Source organism: Triturus cristatus, chromosome 3_2 (assembly GCF_964204655.1).
Source record: "Triturus cristatus chromosome 3_2, aTriCri1.1, whole genome shotgun sequence".
NCBI lineage: Eukaryota > Metazoa > Chordata > Amphibia > Caudata > Salamandridae > Triturus > Triturus cristatus.
In genome coordinates this window covers 1,025,597,972-1,025,619,290 of record NC_140584.1, presented here as the reverse complement: position 1 = coordinate 1,025,619,290, position 21,319 = coordinate 1,025,597,972, and the positions used below count along the sequence as shown (strand labels likewise).

Below are 21,319 nucleotides of genomic sequence, written 5' to 3'. Positions count from 1 at the left end.
AGACATACAGATCTGTTGCACAGTGATCCATGGCTGGGCCGGGCGGGGAGCATCTCAGTAAAGTGTGGCATGGCTTGCATACTGACCGTCTCTTTCAGGAGTGGAAGGGCCACTCCGACAGTGAATTGACCCGACTTGTCTGAATAAACACGTACTCTCTTCTTCCTGCAGGCTGGTAAATGCTCTGCCTCCCTGGCCCCAAAGGGGCCTGCCAGTCTTCCCCGGAGCAGGGTGCTGTTTAAGAGCATCACCGACCGAGACACTGACGAATGGCTTCTTTGTGGCCCTGTTTGAGAGGAAGAAGGGGGGAGAAGCGCTTCTGCCCGGGTAAGAGCCTCTCTGTGGGGTAGGCTGGGTTGTCAGTCTTTTAGCACCTTTCCTATGCATGGTGCTGGAGGTGTCCGCAGCTCGGGCTTGCTCTGGAGTGGCTTGCTTTTGATTTGGAAATGCAGGTGTTTTGTTGATTGGTAGTGGGTGGGGGTGTCAGAGCCAGGCTGTGAAGGGGATGAGGGGGTTCCATTGTCGTGCGGACATACAAGAGTAATCTGGCAGATAATACTGAAAACCCTGGGCGCTACAAGCATGTTTGTGTAGTCTGGCCAGTTCTGTCCAGGCAGAAAAATACACCACCAGAAAAAGAATATAATCAAAGAGAAAATAAGAGAAGAGGTGCAGTGGTTTTAAAAAAAAGATCGTTTGAAGGGGGGGGGGGGGGGCTAGTATTATAATGCTTACACGCTTATCTTTTTAAATTAAGATATGTTACTTGTAACACTACTTTTCCAAGACGACCACTCAATTTGTTTGCTGCTGAGACCATTTTTGTCTAGTTACGTTTTTCAGTTTGTATGATTTGGTTTAGATGCATTCCACTACAGTTCTCTCTGTGTGATTTCTGTTTGATGTACTTTCTTATTTTCCCGATAGAGGTACTTGCAAGACTGCTGAACAAGCGGATAATGACGAACAAGTGGAAAAGACAGAAGGGCATCCTCTGTCAGCGGCCAAAAAAAGAAAGAAAAAGAAGAAAAGTCAGCAGGCACCATTGGAGAAGATAAACAAATCTGAAACATTCTGAGGGTGTCAGTTTCCAGAGGACACTGGAGAGCAATGCAGGAGTATCGCCCATTAAAGTGGACTGGGTCCATGGCCCCTGTGGTTATTGTCGCACGTAGTGCAAAGTGCAGATGCACAGGAAAATACACCCTCCGAGGATTCCTCTCAATGTGGATCAAATGTTTTCCCTCAGGAGAAGAGCAGTCTACGGGGTGGGTGTAATGGGATTGGACTTTTTTGAAGACTCAAAGGTCGCCGCCAGGTCAAACAGAATCCCCCCAAATCATCTTTAAACTATGGCGTTCTTGAAGTATTGTTTGAGCCTCTGGTTTCTGCCGAGCTTGCCTTCCTGTAAAGGGCCTGTCTGCCTCAGACACCAGTTATTTACCAGAAAGTGCACATTAGGGAGCCCCAAGGGTTATTATGGTCGAAGGCCGAACAGTGTGTGATGAAGGTAGTTCATAATGCACTGTGCACACTCTAGTAACCGTTTGAAGATGGGTGTAGTTCATTTATACCGCAGGTCTCTGCATAACAAATTAACCTACCGCATAACTGCTGTTTTGCGCAACATGGAGAGACAAATAACCCTTTTTTTTATGTGTTCAGCTATATTCCACTTTGAGGGAGGATGGCAACCAAAACAGTGATCAATGCAGGACTTGTTGTAATTATTGATATTTGTGCGTTAAAAGAAAGTATGATTTCGTATTGCCCTTTAAAAATAAAATACGAAAACAAATTATTGAAGTATTCTTCAGGAACTTTAGTTGCTTTGGTTATTTTATTGTGGCTAAGAAAACTATGAAACTCTTTGTACATTATGTTTGTGGAAAGAAAATATACTTGTGGGGGCAAAGCTCATTTATATTTTTTTTATGAACTGTTATTTGCCCCAACGACTTATTGGTAATTTTCTCCTTTGTAGTCCTCCGTGTTTAATATGAGGAGATATAGATGTTTCAGTCAGCCCTCTTCATCCATTGGTCAGTTGTTGCGTCATTCACTTTTTTCTTCCGCCCACTACAGCATGGGGCAAAGTTCAGCCATTGGCTAATTTCACTGTGAGTGACCGCATTCTACTCTTTCTACAAGGAGCACATACACAGTAGTTACCTTCCATGTCAGCGACTACTATGGCAATGAGAGCGCTCCGTCACTTGTTTTCCCACCATTTTGCCCAATCCCTCCTGCCCTCTTCCCGCCTCCCAGAGCCCCTCCTTCCTTCCAGGACCTACTTAATGGAGGCCACAGCGTGCCAAGGGCAAGCCCATCTGCGCCTGTCCGCACCAGGAACCTCGGCTCTCCACCACAACCTTGGCTCTCCTGCCACCCGAATCTACCCCACAACAACCTCTGCTACCGCACCTCGAAATAGAGTGGGACCTTTCACCTGCTGGTAATGCCTTTTCACCTGCAACATCGGAGCACCCGCTCCTACAGCCTCCACTACCACGCGACCTCAACCACCTTGGAGCATCCCCACTGCATCCTGCTCAGCGCACAGGCTCCCTGTAAACACACCACCGAGATCTGGGACACCATCTCCTCCCTCACCCCGAGCGTCTTCTCTCCCACCGAGACATGGCTCAACCCCGCATCAGTGGCCGACATTGCCCTTGTCACACCCGACTGATACAAGATAACACACCAATACCTCGTCGACAGACACATAGGCAGGATTCCCATTGTCAACAAGGAAACTATCCACTTCACCACCACCACAAACCACGACACCTCGATCATTGAGCACCTAAAACTGCCAACTTCACACTGACGACAAAATCACCCTCAGAGGCTGTCGCCTACAGACTGCCAGGACGTCGCTCCAGCTTCTGCGAAGTCATCCACGATTTTCGTCGGTCCGCTCGTCATCGACTCCAAGAACTACATCTTTCTCGGAGACCTCAATTTCCATCACGACAACCCTGACGACATCAACCTCCTCGAAAGCATGAACAACCTCGGTCTCACTCAACTAATCACTAACCCCACTCACATTGCAGGACACATACTCTACCAAATCTTCATGGCCAGCGACAGAGTCAAGTAAAGGCACATCACCGAACTCACCTGGACAGACCACGCCATTGTCCACTTCATCATCACAGCCATCTCGGCTACACCACAAAACCACCCAGCACCTCTCACAGAAGCTGTACCAAAGTATTGGAGAGTGTAGGGAAGTGCCTCTGTTTGACATGGTCACCCTCACTTTTTGCCTGGTATTCAATGCAATTTTGACAGAAGTGCACCGGGTTCCAACAATCCAGGTCCCCTGTGCCAGATCTCTCTGCCTAAAACTGTACAATTGCTCCCCCAATTGCCCATACCGCCCCTGTAAGTCCCTAGTAAATGGTACCCTCAGTACCCAGGGCATGGGTACGAAAAGGGGGCCTTAAGGACTGCAGCACGTATTGTGCCACCCTAAGGGACCCCTCACCAACTCATGCAGACTGCCATTGCAGACTGCGTGTCTTGGTGCAGATTTAAGTGAAAACGTGATATGGCACACAACCGTGTGTGCCATGCCTGCAGACACTGCATGAAGTTTAGGTAAGTTACCCCTACAGCAGGCCTTACAGCCCTAAGGCAGGGTGCACTATACTACATGTGTGGACATATCTGCATGAGCAAACATGCCACTGTTATGTCTACCTCCAAAGAAAGAGAGGGGTTCTACTCACCAACGGGACAGGACATCAAAATGACACTAGGTCTAGAAAGAATTCCATTTGGGAAACAAAAACAGCATACTCAACTGTTCGCTCATCACCTGCAAAATCAATCACCTGGAGAATATAACAAGAGCCAAAAACTCCAATCTGTGAATGTTTATTCAATAAGTAAATGCAGTTGTTAAAAATAATTTAAAAAGAGTTAATCAACTCTGACAATTAATATCACAATTTCATCAGAAATCATTACACAATATAAAACAAAATATAAGACAAAGTGCAAGTCAACTATATAATTTCAGAGCCAACAATGATTATCAATTCAACGTCTTAGTAATATTATTTTCAATTTATGTTTTCAAGAACACCAATTAGTATATACAAAGTTTGTTTATAAAGAAGACCAAGAAGCGACACGTTTCGGTGGTATCAGCGGGTCCAACCACCTTCTTCAGGCTTTACATTTAAAAGTATCCCAGCACTTTAAATATATATATATGAAAACATACATTTCAACATTATTCACATTTATATACTTAAAAAAAAAAATCACTTTATTTTTAAAAAGATATTCTAATAAAACACTTAAAGAAAAGCATCCACATTGAACCAATGGCTTTGCCAAATAATTCTCTCCATCACACCCCATACAGATTCATTCTTCACGAACGGAAACTTACAAAAGATATCCTTGCACGTACACACTCAATCCTCTGACAAGGGCATATCTATTATTCATCCCCAGGCTATAGAAATAGCTCTGATCAAATAGTTAGATGTGGTGCAAATAAAAATGTATATGAACGCATTGTATGATAGTTTGAATGGATTCTTTTTTTAAAAATTTTTTTTTTTAATTTTATAAAAATTTTATTGTGCAGAGAAAAAGGGTACAAGCACGGGCCTACAACCTCCTGGGCCGGCCGCTAGTATGCAGAAATGATCGAGCAGTTAAAAAACAATGACTGGCCCGCAGGGGCTCCGCTAAATGACAGGAGATCAAGCTGCACATAAAGGAAGTCAGGATACACCCTTTTTACATAACTATCAACCAAAGTAAAGAAAAACAAAAAGCAAGGCGAAAAACATTGAAAGGGCGTCTAACCATAGCAGAGGATTGAATAGATTCTTAAAGAAACATATCACTTCAAAATTGATTCTGCTATGAGAATAGCTTATGGTCGAATCCTTCTCTCATAACTGACTCTGCTATAAAGATAGCTGAGGGCCAATTTGTTGTCTTCAGTGCTTATATACTCGTACTCGTTATATACTGATTCAAACACTTCATTCATCAGACCATAAAGATGATTCTGAAAAGAGCACCCACCGTGATCTAGGCGTTCGGGCTATTTAACGGGGAAGACTTTCATCCCGATACCTATTTGTGAGAAAGTGCCATCTTTCTTGCATGGTATGCCCCCACTTTTTGCTGAATGTACTTTGACTGAGTGTGCCCTGGACTCCTGCCAATCAGGTACCCAGGGCCTATGTTCCTAACCTAAAACCCAAATTGGCAAACCCTGGCCACATGTCAGCCCCTGGTAAACGGTACCCAGGGCCTTGTGACCAGGGAAGGCCTCTAAGGGCTGCAGCATTTATTCTGCCACCCTTAGAGGCCCTGTACCCTAACACAAACACACTGCCCTTGCAGGCTGAGTGTCTGGGTACAAGACAAAACAGAGAGTCGACATGGCACACATCCCTGTGTGCCATGCCCACAACCTACACTGCCCTGGCATACATCAGCCACCCCTCTAGCTGGGTGCCCTATGCCAGTTGTGTGGGCACAGGAGCATGAGCCCTTTGCCCCTACAGTTTCCAGGTCCATTCCTGGGCACTGTAAGTGCAGTGCTGCCATTTAAGAGTATATGGTGCTGGGAGCTCGTCAAACACGAACTCCACAGCACCATGATGGCAACACTGAAGACTGAGAAGTTTGGTATCAAACTTCTCAGCACATTAAACCTGCACAGATGCCAGTGTGGGATTTAATGTACAATGCACGACAGAGGGCATCTTAGAGATGCCCCCTGAACCTAACCTACAATCCATGGCTTGTCTGAGGGGCTGCCTAGGCTGCCACACAGCAGACATGTTGCTGGACCCCTGGGTAGAGAGCCATCCGCTCTCCTGGGCCTGCAAAAATGCACATCCTGGGCGAGGTGCTAGGTCTCCTCCCCCAGGATGAGCAGGGGAAGCTTCAAAGGCATGCCGCCTTTGTGAGCTTCTCTAGGCCACTTGCTGTACTCAGCAACTGGCCCCTACCGGTTCTAAACCCCCACTCTGGCAGGAAGACTGGCCGGAAACCCCAAGTAAGGACAGGGGATGTGCCAGCCCTGCCAACGCCACACCTCAGGTGGGGGAGGCGAGGTGAAGCACATCTCAGGGCTCTCGCCATCTTGAAGATGGGGAGCCCTACCCAATCAGGACTAGGCCACTGCCCCTCTCCCACAGGAAAGTGGCAGGATAGTGGGTGTACCCACCCCAGGACAGGGACCCAGTGTTCCCTGCCCTTTACCTACCTGTAACGCCCCTAAATGTAGTATTTAGGGGCACCCTGAACCTTCCTTCCTTAGATTCCAGATTCCAAAACAGCAAAGAAGATCAAGAAGACAGAAGACCTGCCATGCGGCTGCTAAGAAGAGGAAGACACCAACTGCTTTGGCCCCAGCCCTACCGGCCTGTCGACCCTCAAACCTGCGCCTGCTAAATCCCGGCACCTCCTGTGGCCAGCAACCACACAAACCCCGGAGGACCTGGCTACCTTGTGACTCTGAGCATCTGGGACTCCCATGAGCAGTGGCTCTGCTCAAAGCAAGTATCTAACCCCTGGCATCAGCCCGGAACCGCGAACCCTGCACACGCCAAGCCTGGCCTGTGCTGGAGTGGACAAAGACCCCGAGAATGTCCCCCCGGCGACTGTGACCCCGAATCCGGCACCCAAGGACCCACCTCGACGCTCCTGACGACGCCTGCAGCCTCAGGGACTCCCCCCACCGCGATCAACAGAGGGTAAGACTTCCCGACACCAAAACGCACCCTGACGCCCTGCGAACCCCTGTGCCCGACTCCTGGGTACCTACCTATCCTCCAACTACCCAACTTACCTCTCGAAGTGGTGGTCACACCTGAAGAATCTTCGTCCCCGAGCTTGCAGCCTTTGTTCGTCCTTGAGCTTTTCCATTGCAATCCATTGAGTGCCTGAAGGCTCAAAAGCACCCTGCACCCAGCTGCCCGAGTGGTCCTGGCAGTGCAACTTCTACTCCTACCTACTTCCCCATTTGCCCTGAGCAGGTGAGCAGGACCCCAGCTCCCACCGCCACGTGGCCTGTTAGTCAGCAGCCACCAACCAAGGACCCCTGCCTCCCATAGGATATCATTGGGCCTAACTCACTCTTCACTCTGCTGCCCCTGTGTGGCTGAGGGTGTAACAACTATACTTACCTGACCCTGGGAGACCATTGAGTCTATGCCCAGAACCTTAATTCTGCCAGTCGAGTACTTACCCAAAAGCCGATAACTCACTTTTTTTCCATAGGGTAACATTGACTGGTTTCTCTTGAAATTTCTTCCAAGTGTGGAGTTTCTAAACTTTAAAACATTCACCTAAAATCAACCGAGTAACGAAAACTGAAATACTCACCTGCTATTAGGAGAGATCCCAGTGCTGGATCTTGGTGCCCAGCACTGACCCTGAAAAGTACTTTCGACTGTACTTACCACTAACTCAATTTTCATCCATAGGAAACCATTGACTGTTTTTCTGTGAAATTTCTTCTGTGTCGATTTTTGCAAACTGCAAATATTCTTTAAAAATCGTACCAACTGTGTAAACATAATTACTTACCTGTTTTAGATAGATGTCCCAGTACTGAGCCTAGGAGCCCAGCACTGGATTACAAAAGTAACAAGAACATACTTTACCCGTAACTTGAATTTTCTTCCATAGGAAACCATTGACTGTTTTTCTGTGACATTTCTTTTAAGTGTTGATTTTGCAAACTTCTAAATGTTCGTTAAAAATCGCCTGTATAACTTAAACGCAGTTTCTCAACTGCTTACAGGTGGTACACTCGTGCTGGATCCAGGATCCAACACTGACCTAGAAAAAGTAACCATAACCCTACTTAACTGCTAAGTGAATTTCCTCCCATAGGATAAAATTGGTAATTTGATTACAAAAAGTTTCTAAGTGTCAACTTTTAAAATAGCAAAATATTGCTTAAAAATCACAAAGTAACTAAAACCTATTTACTCACTTGTTTCCAAGAACTGTCCCAGGACTGAATCTAGGATCCAGTCCTGGAGTTAGAAAAATAATCCTGAAAGTAATCAATTGCATATAACTTAAAATTCCCATGGAGCTCTCAATGTATTATTGTGTTTGAAATTGTGTTGCCTATTGCACCAAACTGTAACTATTGCATTCCAAATCAATTGCCACTTGCAAAGTATTTAACTAAAGCATCTCATTCTGAGAAAGTATATTTTGATACCTAGTGTACCTAAAATAAAACAACCATATATTTTTATATACAAACCATTGGCCTAGAGTTCAGTTCTTGAGTGTGTGAGACCATTTGCTTACTGAGTGTGTACAACAAATGCTTTACACTGTCCTCTGATACTGCCTTACTGCTCGACCAAGCTACCACTTTAGAGAGTAAGGTTATATCTAACTTTAGCCTCTGCCAAGCCTCTGGGGTTGTGGACTCTGTACCCACTGTACCTGTTTGGGAACAGTATCTACAGAGCCACTTTCCTACACTATTCTTCATGAAAAAATAATAAAAGACTTGACTGGAAATATTGCCAATTCTGCCAGAATAAATGGAAAAACAAAACATTGTGGACCAGTAGTAAAATCATACTTTAGGTATATTATATCACTATTTATGCTACATACCCCAGAAATGTGACAATGAATGACTGTCACACCATATTTTTCAATGTCCTCTGCGGGAATTAGTCCAAAGTGCTTGATCGTCCCAATAATGCTAACCTAACATAAACACCGAATTGATAAATATTTTTGACTCAAAACCCTAAGTCAGCCATTGTATTTCATTTATTAATTAAACCATAACGAATTACCTTTATAAGTGAGCACAGGTTCCTTATTGGCGTATTTAAATGTGGGCTCAATCTTAACCTTCCCTTCTCGTGGCTGTATTTGCCGTTTTCACCACTGTATACATATAAAACCCACGCGACCTACAGATAAAAAGGACACGTTCACCAATTCTATCGTCCTGTCTGTTTTAAATTTAATATTTTATAAGAAAAAGAACATTTGTAATTGTGTCTGCCACTAATGCACAAAAACCTCATATTATACTTCCCATCGAGTGTCTATAGCTAAAGTCCTGAGTTAGTGCGCTAACGCGAGTATGCTCATAAGTATATGTAGCGCTTGTTACTTTCTGACAAAGATAGAAAAGAAGCGCCCTTACAGAGCTCTTGATATAACTTTGAGCATATATCATATCGACAAACAAACTGATATTGCAATACGATGCTTTGAAATCGGGTTGGTTAATAATGGATAGCACCGTAGCGAGGTCGTGTTAACAATTAGCCCATGTGTTGGTCAAGCGCGTAATATCGCAATCTATTTCTTTGGACAACACAATAAAATGTTCTGATTAATTAATATATAGAGACACTCGATGGTAAGTATAATACGAGGTTTTTGTGCGTTAGTGGCAGACAATTATAAATGTTATTTTTCTCACAAAATATTACATTTAAACAGACAGGACGATAGAATTGGTGAACGTGTCCTTTTTATCTGTAGGCCGCTTGGGTTTTATATGTATACAGTGGTGAAAACGGCAAATACAGCCACATGAGAAGGGAAGGTTAATATTGAGCCCACATTTAAATAAGCCAATAAGGAACCTGTGCTCACTTATAAAGGTAATTCGTTATGGTTTTGTTAATAAATAAAATACAATGGCTGACTTAGGGTTTTGAGTCAAAAATATTTATCAATTCTGTGTTTATTTTAGGTTAGCATTATTGGGACGATCAAGCACTTTGGACTAATTCCCGCAGAGGACATTGAAAAATATGTTGTGACAGTCATTCATTGTCACATTTCTGGGGTATGTAGCATAAATAGTGATATAATATACCTAAAGTATGATTTTACTATTGATTCACAATGTTTTTGTTTTTTTCATTTATTCCAGCAGAATTGGCGATATTTCCAGTCAAGTCTTTTATAATTTTTTAATGAAGAATAGATATCGGGATGAAAGTATTCCCCATTGAATAGCCTGCACGCCTAGATCACAGTGGGTGCTCTTTTCAGAATCATCTTTATGGTCTGATGAATGAAGTGTTTGAATCAGTATATAACGAGTGCGAGTATATATGCACTGAAGACAACGAATTGGCCCTAAGCTATCTTTATAGCAGAGTCAGTTATGAGAGATAAGGATTCGACCATAAGCTATTTTCATAGCAGAATCAATTTTGAAGTGTAAATGTAAATGTGTATGTGCTTATATAGCGCCGAATCACCCCTGGGGGTATCTCCGCGCTGTACTCATACCGCTGTAGGAACCCTTCCTGGCTATCCGTGTGAAGTGTCTACTCCTGGGCACCCCCATGGTGAAGCCAGGCATCCCAGCGCTGTTGGGGCCGTTGTGGAGACTAAGCAAGCTATTGCCCAGAGTTGCAGCGTGGGACCCATGATTAGAATAGGCACTGATGCGAGAATATCAGGTCCGAGGAATTTATAGCCCGAGACCCTGCCGCGTCGGAAATCGAACCCTGGTCCCAGACCAGTGCTCTGCATCGAGGTCTGCCACTCTAACCATTGAGCCACACTTCTCCACATATGTTTCTTTAAGAATCCATTCAAACTATCATACAACGTGTGCATATACTCTTTTTTTTTTTGCACCACATTAACTATTTGATCAGAGCTATTTATATAGCCTGGGGATGAATAAGAGGTATGCCCTTGTCAGAGGATCGAGTGTGTACATGCAAGGATATCTTTTCTAAATTTCCATTTGTGAAGAAAGAATGAGTATGAGGTGTGATGAAGGAGAGAATTATTTGACAAAGCCAATGGGTTAATGTGGATGCTTTTCTATAAGTGTTTTATTAGAATGTCTTGTTAAAAATAAAGTGAAAAAATGTTTTAAAGTATATAAATGTGAATAATGTCTATGGTGCTTGGTATCAAACACCTTGTATTAATAAACCCACACTGATTCCAGTGGTGGATTTTTTAATACATGCACCGAGAGGGCACCTTAGAGGAGCCCCCTGAAACCCTGCCAGCCTCTAGTGTGCTGGCTGACTGGTCTAGTCCAGCCTGCTACCACAGACCGGTTTCTGACCCCCTGCAGATGAGAGCCTATGCTCTGAGGGCAGAAACAACGCCTGCTCTGGCCGGAGATGTTGTCACCTCCTCCAAGCAGGATGGCTAAGTAATAAGTATATTGAGGCAGGAGGCTTCAAAGGCCTCTGCTACCTTTGATATGCGACTCCGGCTTCCCCCAGACCTGGGAGAGGCCACTCCACTGCCCTGCGGCCCATTTGGCACCAGGACAGATGGGAAATCAGATATGCAGGGAGACATGGTGCACTACCAGGCCAGTTACACCCCTAAGGTGAGCTGCCTGATGTGCCCGCCCCCACCATTAGGAAAATTCTGCCATCTTGATGCAGAATTACGAACCCTGGTACAGGGTTATGCCGCCTACCCATACTCAGGGTACCTTTTCCTAGGAATTTACAGGGGTGCTAAAGGTATGGCCAATTGGGGGAACAATTGTACAGTTTTAGGGAAAGAGATCTGGCCCTGAGTATCTGGATAGAAGGAACCCAATGCACTTCTGTCAAAATTGCATCGAATATCAGGCAAAAAGTTGGGGTGACCATGTCAAAAAGGGGCCCATTCCTACACAACCCCTCCCTCCCCTTCCCAAACGAAAGAGAATGTGACTAACCTTTCCCAAGACAGTCCTCATCATCTAAGTGTAAAAACCTGTCAATACGTTCCTCTGCTCTTGGGATAGGGTGTGCATCTGTCTTGGTGACAGCATTGAGACTTCTATAGTCCACACAAAACCTCAGCTCTGGCTTACCACCCTTGGAATGAGGTTTGGGGAATAAGACCACTGGGCAGTCACAGGGACTTTCAGAAGGCTCAATCACCCCTAACTCCTGCATCTTGCCAACTTCACACCTGATGCTTTTCTTAACTTGGTCAGAATGTCAGTATATTTTACTTTTGACAGGCATACTGTCACCAGACATCATGGGTTCACCAGCTAGTTTGACCAGTGGTGAGGGAAAAGAGCCCAGCATACTGCTCCAAGACTTGCCTGCAGTCAGCTTGCTGTTGGGCAGAGAGGATGTCTGAAAAGACCACTCCATCAACTGACCCTTCTTTAGGACTGTGGGAGAGGAGGTCAAGGAGAGGTTTACTCTGCTTCCTGCTCATCATCAGTGTCCATCAGCATGGCCCCATCAGCACTATCATGGAAACGTTCTAGGCAGTTTACATGGACGACCCTCTGAGGGTTCCTGCTAGTGCCTAGGTCAACCAGGTAGGTGACCTCACCTTTCCTGTCAAGGATAGGATAAGGGTCACTCCATTTGTCCTGGAGTGCCCTGGGAGCCACAGGCTCTAGTACCCACACCTTCTGCCCTGGTTGGAACTCCACCAGTGCAGCCTTTTGGTCATACCGGAGCTTCTGGAGCTCTTGGCTGGCCTCAAGAGTTTTGAATGCTTTCTCCATGTACTTAGCCATCCTTGAAAGTAGGCCAAGTACATAGTCCATGATGTCTTGTTTAGGCTCTTTGAGAGGTCTCTCCCAGCCTTACTTCACTAAACACAATGGCCCCCTCACAGGATGACCAAACAGCAGCCTAAAGAGGGAAACATCGACTCCCTTATGCGGTGCTTCTATGTAAGCGAAAAGTAGGCATGGCAAAAGGACATCCCATCTCCTTAAGAGTTTTTCAGGGAGTCCCATGATTATGCCTTTCATGGTATGGTTGAATCTCTCAACTAAAACATTGGTTTGTGGATGATATGGGGTTTGGCGCAGGTTGAGAGGTCACTAGCAAGGGGCTTGGTGCCAATGGAGGGGCAAGCCATTGCCAAATGTGTACCTCGAGGGATGGAACATATGGGATCAAATGGCGAACCTGCTGGTGGTGTTACAAGTGGAGCCCCAAACACTCCTATGGGGAGAGTATGCCGTAGTGAGTCCCTGTTATGGCATGCAGGAACTGCGGCAAAAACTCCAGAAAAGCTATAATAGGAAAAACGATAACCCAGCACTCCAACAGCGAACTTCAAACAGTGTGACCCACATCACAAGTGTTGGTCTCAACATCCATGCCTCCACGCACCACGAGTCAGCAAAAAGGCCGCATACTCCTACACCGGTGATCCTCCCCGCCAAAAATGTCCTTGACTGCAGCCACAGCCAACGTGCCCTGTCTCCCAGCTCCCTACAACACCAGCCACACTCCGAATCTGCTCATCCCAAATGTTTTTCTTTTATTAGGTAAGCGGATTCAGAGTTCCACAGGTCCGGCAGAGTGCTCTATACAGGAGCTGTTACTGCACCCAAACATGGGAACCACCCAGAGTTCACTCCTTGCCCTTCTGCATAATGTATGTGGCACTCTAAGGCTGAAAGGGTATTGTTTTGACATATATATTTATATATTTTTTCTTTCATGTAGGGGGTCCACGGAGGAGGGACTATTTTACGTTTATGACCAACAGTGAGAATCCTATGATGCAGAAGCACTCTTGCACTTTAGTTGCTCCATAGCAATCTGAAATTCCCTAGCTATAGTGGACATCTAGTCAGAAAAGGATAATGGGTAATTCAGAAGAGACTCCTTAATAGTAACTGCAGCATAATGTTGGGGTTCCTCCAAATCTTTTTTACATCACACAGAGAATCGCATGAGGGCTTCATAGGGTATGAATTATCAGAAAGTGTTTGTGAAAAGAAACCAGAAGATCAGCCACATCAATGTGTTTGTTCAGCTCTTTGTGCACCTGCAAAAAGGTAGCACATGTTTCAGTCATAAAGGTAATTGTTTCCTAAGCACATAGTCCCTCTCAGAAAACTCTTCCTTGCCGCAGAGGGGGTCACTCAACTCCAAATTTCCCACAGCGCTGAAGGAAAAACAGCACTCTACCCAAATGGGAGACTCTTCATTGAAAAAGACCTCCAAGTAGGGGAGATGTGACTGAGATATTGAGAACATCGCAAAAAGGTGTGGATGCTGCATCCGAGGAATCAAAGATAAAAAGATTGGGTTGTCACCACTGTTCTCTATAAGGTGTGCGCGAGCGCACTGAAGTCACCCCGAGTGCGCAGTGGCCCATATTTGGAGCGCACAAACCACACACAGCACATCACGCTAGACTGTTTACGCTGCCGCTTTTAAAACTCGAGTGGCGCAAAAAACTGGCATTTCCAGGTTGACTGAGGCAGAGGAAGAGACGATGGTGACGAGGAGAACACTAGGGAGCGGCAGGTAAGTGTGTAGGGTTAGGGAGGGATCGTGTTCACCAGCAAGTGGCTCTGGCACTTGCTCCATTTCTTTTCTTCATAGTGCGTGGCTGTGGGGCAGATTGTGGGCCTTTGTGAAAGTATTTGTGTTAATCGCAGCACCGTCATGTGCTGCAATTAACACAAATACTTTTACAAAGGCCCACAATCTGCCCCACAGCCGCCCTTTCTTTGGGAAAGGAATGCAGCAAATTTATTTTATTTATTTATTTAGGCGATTTATTAAGCGCACAACTACCCGGAGGTGTCTCGGCGCTAGCACGACGTGTGCTTTCAGGTTCTGAAATTACACGTCGTGTTTGAGACTGCAATTCTTTTATTAATAGTGCGCAGCTGCGGGGCTGATTGTGGGACTTTGAAATAGTATTCATGTTAATTGCAGCACACACGGGCGCTGCAATTAACATGAATACTATCTCAAAAGTCCACAATCAGCCATGCACTAGTAGGGAAAGAAATGCAGCAAATCTAAAGCACATCGTGTGCTTTCAGAATCTGAAAGCACATGTCATGTTTGAGACTGCATTATTTTAATATTAATAGTGCGGGCTGATTGTGGGCCTTTGAGATAATATTATAGCTGCCAAGGTTTCAGATTGCTTATGTGTGACATATTCATAATCTGATTGTAATTATGAGTGACCATCAACAACTATGAGTGGGACTTTCTCGCTGTCAAAAATCAAGCAAGGAAGAGGAGGGAAACATAAATATCCGGCATTACACCTTCACTGAGGGCATCAGACTCTACATAGGAATAGCATAAAGGCGGGACATGTGACCGGCACCAGGGTACATTCATGCAGTTATCATATCAGTGATTCTAAAATATTTTGTGAATAATCTATAAGGTATTTATGATTACAACTGTGCTCAATGCCACCGCCCTTTTTAGGTCACGCGAGAGATTTTGTAAGAGAGGACTTTGAGAAGAGGGCTGTAAGCCCCGCCCCTCATTTCCATTGGCCGGCGTCACCGTTTATGCTAAACGGTGGCCTGCCATTGGAAATGAGGGTTTGTGGTTGCCGCCCTTTGGCTTGCGATCCTGACTGGGTTGCCTGCTTCACGGCTGTCATGAAGCACTTTCTTATCTTTATGGGGCCATGTGTTTAAAAACACATGGCCCCATAAAGACAAGAGATCCCCATGCTCCAGCGCGATCCTCTTTCGCTCGAACCCAAAGACTTGCTGCAGCTTTCCAATCTCACCCACTAGCATCAGCCTCCCCTTCTGCGCTCCTCCTCATCAAACCTCATTTACTCCAGAGTCCGTTTTTATGAGTTGTTTACTTTTTCTCACCGTTTTCAATATAGCCAGAATTTTTGTTTATACTGGTTACTTTGATTAGCTTGCTTCAGAAACAAATGCGCTCCGCTGACGTTATTTTTTTGTATAACACTCTGCATTCACGCTTTATTTTTTGTGAGAAACACTGTGATTTACTTTGTATAATCTCCTAAACAAACGTGCTGCGTGACAGCATTTTTTTTCTTTTTGACACACACGGCGTTCACGGTCCATTTTTATTTACAATGGGGAGAACAGATACCAAGACCTCGTTGCCACTCATCGTGAACGAGAGAAGGGAAAGGATGTAGCTTAACGACTAGAGTGGCGGATTTTGGAGCCAGGGACCCAGCATTGAGTCTGGCCGGAGGCTCAAACATCCTGTGATACTGGGCAAATCACACTCTCCCACTGCCTAATAATGAATGCGTCCATCTGTGATGCAACTATTGCTCATATAAAGCGCTGATACCCTAAGGTCGAGTTTGTGCTATATAAAACTGCAAAAAGAGACTTGCTGCAGATTTCCATTCTAACCCGCTAGCATCAGGCTCCCATTCTGCGCTTTTACTCCTCCCGCCTCATTTGCTCCAGAGTCCGTTTTCACGTGATGTTTTCCTTTTTCTCAGTTTTCTATATAATCTCAACCGGAAGCTATTGAAGCCCTTTAAAAAATAGCACTTACATTGCACAAGGGTACGTTCATTTTGCTTTAGGCTCAGGGAGATTACGTGACTTGCCCACAATCCCACATTGGTTGTACTGTTTTTTTGGGGAGGCGGCACATGTTCCACGTCCCTACGTGCACAGTGCCTGCCTGCTGGCCAGACAGACTTCTTCATCTTCAGCCACTTTTCTTCAGGCGGCACTCGTTGAAGCAGCTGGCTGTTCACGGAGCATAGCACTGGCTGCCTCTGTGCACCGTCTGGCACTACACTCCTTGCAGCAGACACTTGTTGCAAGCTGCCTGTGCGTCTCGCTTTATTAGGAGATATAATGAAATTAGCGCGACTGATGACTGAAAAGGAGGCTCCGAAAATTATCAAGTATTTTTGGAGGTATGAAGTTGTCTTTGTCTGTATGATACTTTTTTAATTAGCTTTCGTCCAGGAGGGATGTTTTTGGACACCTATCTTCTGCAACAAAAATGGGTCTGGTAAGTTTTACGCTGCCAGCATAAGTCATGTCCGAAAAGTCCCACATTTAGACACGATTCCCTTTAGAAGGAAACTTGGAAATGAAGAGTTATAGCCCCATCATTAACTAAAAACAGCTAACTGACTGGCGTGGATGCTCCTTGTGATACTGCGCAGTCTCGTTAGTAGACTCTGGCTTAAGGGAACACAATGTCGGCCTACCCCACATGAAGACATGGACAGGAGACATTCATTTATTAATGGCTGACTTCAGCCAATTCTATTGAAAGCATCACAAACCTAACCTGCCACATAAAGTGCACATCTCACGCCCAAGGGCACAGTCTTATTCCAGGGCAGTCTCAGTGGTCTGTAGTGATTTGTGACTTTGAAATATAGAGCTTCCTCTTCAAACATTAGCTTTTGGTACACAGCTGACAAATATCATATGTGGCTCTTGGGCCTTGAGATCTTCGTACAGTGAATCGAAGCTTAAGCTCTAGGTGGGCCAGGACCTGCCTGCTATGTGCAGTGGAAAAGAAACAAACATTTGTAAGGCAATAGGTCTCACATTTATGATAGTTTGAGCGATTGGCATTGGACATGACAATGCCTTTTATGTATGTGTTTTGAAAACCTGCAAGCAGTGCGTAAACACGCACTTTGTACTTGTAGTTCTTGCTTACCAGAAGCAAGGCTGGCAGTAACTGCGCCTCTTTTACTGCCAGCCTTGCTTCTTGTAAGCAAGGACTATAAGGACAAAGTGTGTGTTTACGCACTGCTTGCAGGTTTTCAAAACACAAATAAAAGGCAGTGTCATTTACAACGTAAATAGCTCAAATGCGAGACCTATTGCATTGCAAATGCTTGTTTACAATATACAATAAGAACCTTAAGATGGCCACTGAAACTTGGTTTAAGGACAAGCCTCACCATTGACTTAAAAAAAAGAAAGACTCCAAAATCAGAAAAACTGCTAATTTACAAAATGTATCTACTAGAATACTTCTATTTTATTAAATACTGAGTCTCGACAACCTGATGCCAGTGAATTAATTCAATGTATGCAAACCAATGAACAATTCAATGATGTAGAATAGATTAGAGGGCTACAGAGTTTCTGCTTCGACACACAAAAATACAAAAAAGTAAAAACTCGTAGCTGAAAGTGAAAAAGCTGGCTATTTGTTAACTAACTGAAAGGAAATATCACACATGATCGACTCGAATGCCTGTGTCCAGTAAGGCGCTGCAAGCAGATACTTTGCAGCGCATTTAAACAAACACTTACTCTGAGGCTGCAGGCATGTATGGGAGCATCAGAGCCACAAGAGAAACCCTCATTTTTAATGAGTAAAAAGAGCTCCATCCGATGATGTGGCAGACAGTCAACGCCTTTGCCACCCTCAGGCCCCATCCTTGCCTGCTGCAGGGGGTCTCAATGACTGACGGTTCTGGAGGCTGCGGTACTGCTAACGGCCTCGGCCTTAGTGAGGAGTCACATGCAGCATCGCTGAGCAGGGCAGCTCTGGGCCTTCAGCATAAAAAAGACACAAAGCAACAAACAAGCTGCGCACTTGCAATGCTTCGGTTCTGCTGTGTATCCCCTTCCCCGGTCTGCTATGGCATACTGTGCATAGACTAACCCCGCCGTTTATCTCCCTGGTATCTCTTGTGCATGCACATGTATTTAAAGTACAACGCTTTACAAATCTGCATATCCCCCTCGGCATTCCTGTGCATGCACATATTGTTGTATTTAAAGTAGAACCTTTCTTTACAAACCTGCATTCCCCTCATCCTACCGGTGCACTCAGGAGCCCTTACATTGGCCCCTCACAGGTAGAAGCCTGCTTTCTGAGGTTACCTGTTGACACCTGAGCTGCTGTCGGTACACGGCCTGTGGGTGCGAGCTGCGCCCTCCCCTCTTCTCAGGTGGACCTGGGATCTGAGGGGCGCATGCGCCAATGCACACCTATCAGTGACGGACGCCAGACAGTGCGACCGGGGGCTCGTGCACAAATCACATGCTTTTACCTGTGAGTGCGTACAGCGTTCACCAGGAACCCTCTCCAAGGCAGACATACGCAGTACAGCGCTTCCCACGCTCGGCTTCACAACATCAGAGCTGCGTAAATAGCATGTAAAATGCTTACTTGAAACAATGACGCAGGCAGGAAGTGCCTCGTTCACTGACTACTATTACACAGGCATTGTCGAGGTGCTAAAAATGAATGATTAAAGCATTTTAGGGCGGTGTTGCGGACCACGCCTAATGCGTGCTACTTGGCAGGGCTGGAGTATTCATGTTAATTGCAGCACACACAAGCGATCTAGTTCCTGGCATACATAGCCTTGGTTGCAGCACAGAGAGACCTTCCACTGCCGCACATAGAGAAAAAAAATTAGAGGGAACATTCGTTATCACCCCATGAAATTATCATGGGCAGAGCAATGAGGCTTGCATATGTTCCAACTGCTGCACTAGTTTCAATAAATGATGTCATCATGATAGATTACTGAGAAGGTCTGGCCAAAGTGGATGAGTTGACTGGTCGGGAGTCAAACATACAGTGTTAGGTGCAGAGTCAAGCACAAGATCAAGACTTCAGCTAAACTCGGGTTCACAGCATGGATCCAGAGAGGGGTGAAAGTTTTTGAAACTGGTGAAGATGAAAGCAATGAAGTGAGAAAGTTTGAATTTCCGCGGAGTGAAAGTTCTGAAGAAGCTGAAAATTCTGAATCCTTTTCAAAGAAGAGAGCAGAGTGAAGAGCAATTATTAGTCTCTGATCCAATCAATGAGAAATTGTAATTGAAGATCAAAGTTACAAAGACCTCCAAAGGAAGAAAGAAGTTTATGGTAAACAGAGCAGACAGACACATTTGGACAAACCTTGAGTGCAGCTTCGAATTAGAGTGTTTGTGAAAGTAAAGAGACTGTGATAAAGATTGTTGCCAAAGAAACACAAGCTGAAGAAAATATCCCATGGAAATGAACTTGCAAAAGAAAGCACTGTGAACCACATGAGAGATTTGAGACACAAATAGAGACTGAAACTAGTGGCAGTGAGTCACCAGTTGCCAAAATATCAAGGAGAAGAAGAGTGCCAAGTAGAAAGTATGCTTCACCTGAATGGGTATTTAGCTACTGTGTCTGAAGAAGATAATGGAGCTGTAGAATTAAAAGACTTTGACCGAGTACAGTACAATCTGAAATGAAATAGAAACAGAAGACAAGCCATCTTGAATGAGGAAAGGAGACTGTTGCATATAGTGAACTCCAGAATTTGATGATTGAGAGACTTGACAAAAATAGAATCTGAATCAAACTTGAAAGAATTTACTGTATAGAGACTTTTGAACCTTTGAGAATTTTTCCTATTTTGGAGTTAGCTGAAGAAGAAGAATTGGTAAAGACTGAATCTGGCGAACTTTTGAAACGCAATCTGAAATTCAAACTGTTAGGAAGATTTAACATTTATTTTGATCTTTTTGTTTTATTATTGTTTTTAACTAAGTGAGAAGATAAAAATAAAAATATTGTTTCAAAGAAAATTTGTTGATTTTGAATTCTTTGCTACACAATAATGTTTTTGTCTCAATTGAAGATGGGAACAGTGGATGCTGTAACGTTGTAGGTACTATGGTGATGATAATATATGTTTCAAAGACTGACAAACTAATAGACATAAGATTGAGCATAATAAGATTGAACATAGAGTATTTAGAAGTTGTGGCTTTCATGAAAATAGTTATGTTAGTATGATAAAATAATACATAGATATTACTAAAAATGTGTTGTAGCTACATATGCACTTTGCTCCATATGTCTGGTGGAGAGGGAATAACATATAGCCAGCTTCCCTTGTCATATTCTCTATCCTGCAATGTGTGTATAGCCATTTTTATGATTATTATGCACTGTTTACTACATTGACAGATTTCAAATGTTTCTACAGAAAATATTTCAATTATTTTATGTTAGTTATATGGTAAGTATATGAGACATATAGTAGAAATTGAGCATTCCACTAAAAAAACTAATGGGGAGTATGTGTGTAAGCTTAATAAAGATTAATTGGAGTTTATTAATGAATATAATGAGAGGAATTGGGATTGTGAAGAAGGAAGGATCGTAGATGTACAATTGGAGGAAGAATTTAGAAGGTCGAGAATTTACATCCCGAATTGAGAATGGAGCAAACAAGAGAAGGAAACATGTGTTTGGTTAGAAGAAATACAGTTGGAGATAACGTAGAGAAAGTGGGAGAGTGTGCGAACAAAATTATGAAATAACAGGTGATTTAATTAGGTGGAGAGACAATCTTGAAAGGAATTTATTATGTGTGTGGAAATAATACATACTTTAATTGGCCTAGAAATTGAGATGTGTGTGTGCTACTTGGCTTTAGTGTTTCCTAGAACTGATGATGCAAGTGGTTTTAGTAGAACTAAATGGTGTTTTGGCTCAGTAGTTTTAGATATATTAGGTGCTATGAACAATGGGAAGATTAGGCGTCTTTCAACTTTAGTAGATAGAATGACAGCAGATACATCAGGTGCTTTTAGAAAGGTTAATGAAGAAATGCT

At 44.2% G+C, this 21,319-nt stretch overlaps 1 protein-coding gene across 1 annotated transcript in view; it reads left to right on the top strand.

The window, feature by feature from the left end:
* Window positions 1-1,816, top strand: part of NSUN5 (NOP2/Sun RNA methyltransferase 5) — a 39,258-nt gene extending 37,442 nt beyond the window's left edge. Inside the window, exons 9-10 of the mRNA XM_085649660.1 lie at window positions 172-327; window positions 928-1,816. Coding sequence (XP_085505786.1) covers window positions 172-327; window positions 928-1,078 — 307 coding nt within the window. The 3' untranslated portion in view covers window positions 1,079-1,816. The remainder of the gene's footprint in view (window positions 1-171; window positions 328-927) is intronic.
* The last annotated feature ends 19,503 nt before the right edge of the window (window positions 1,817-21,319 follow it).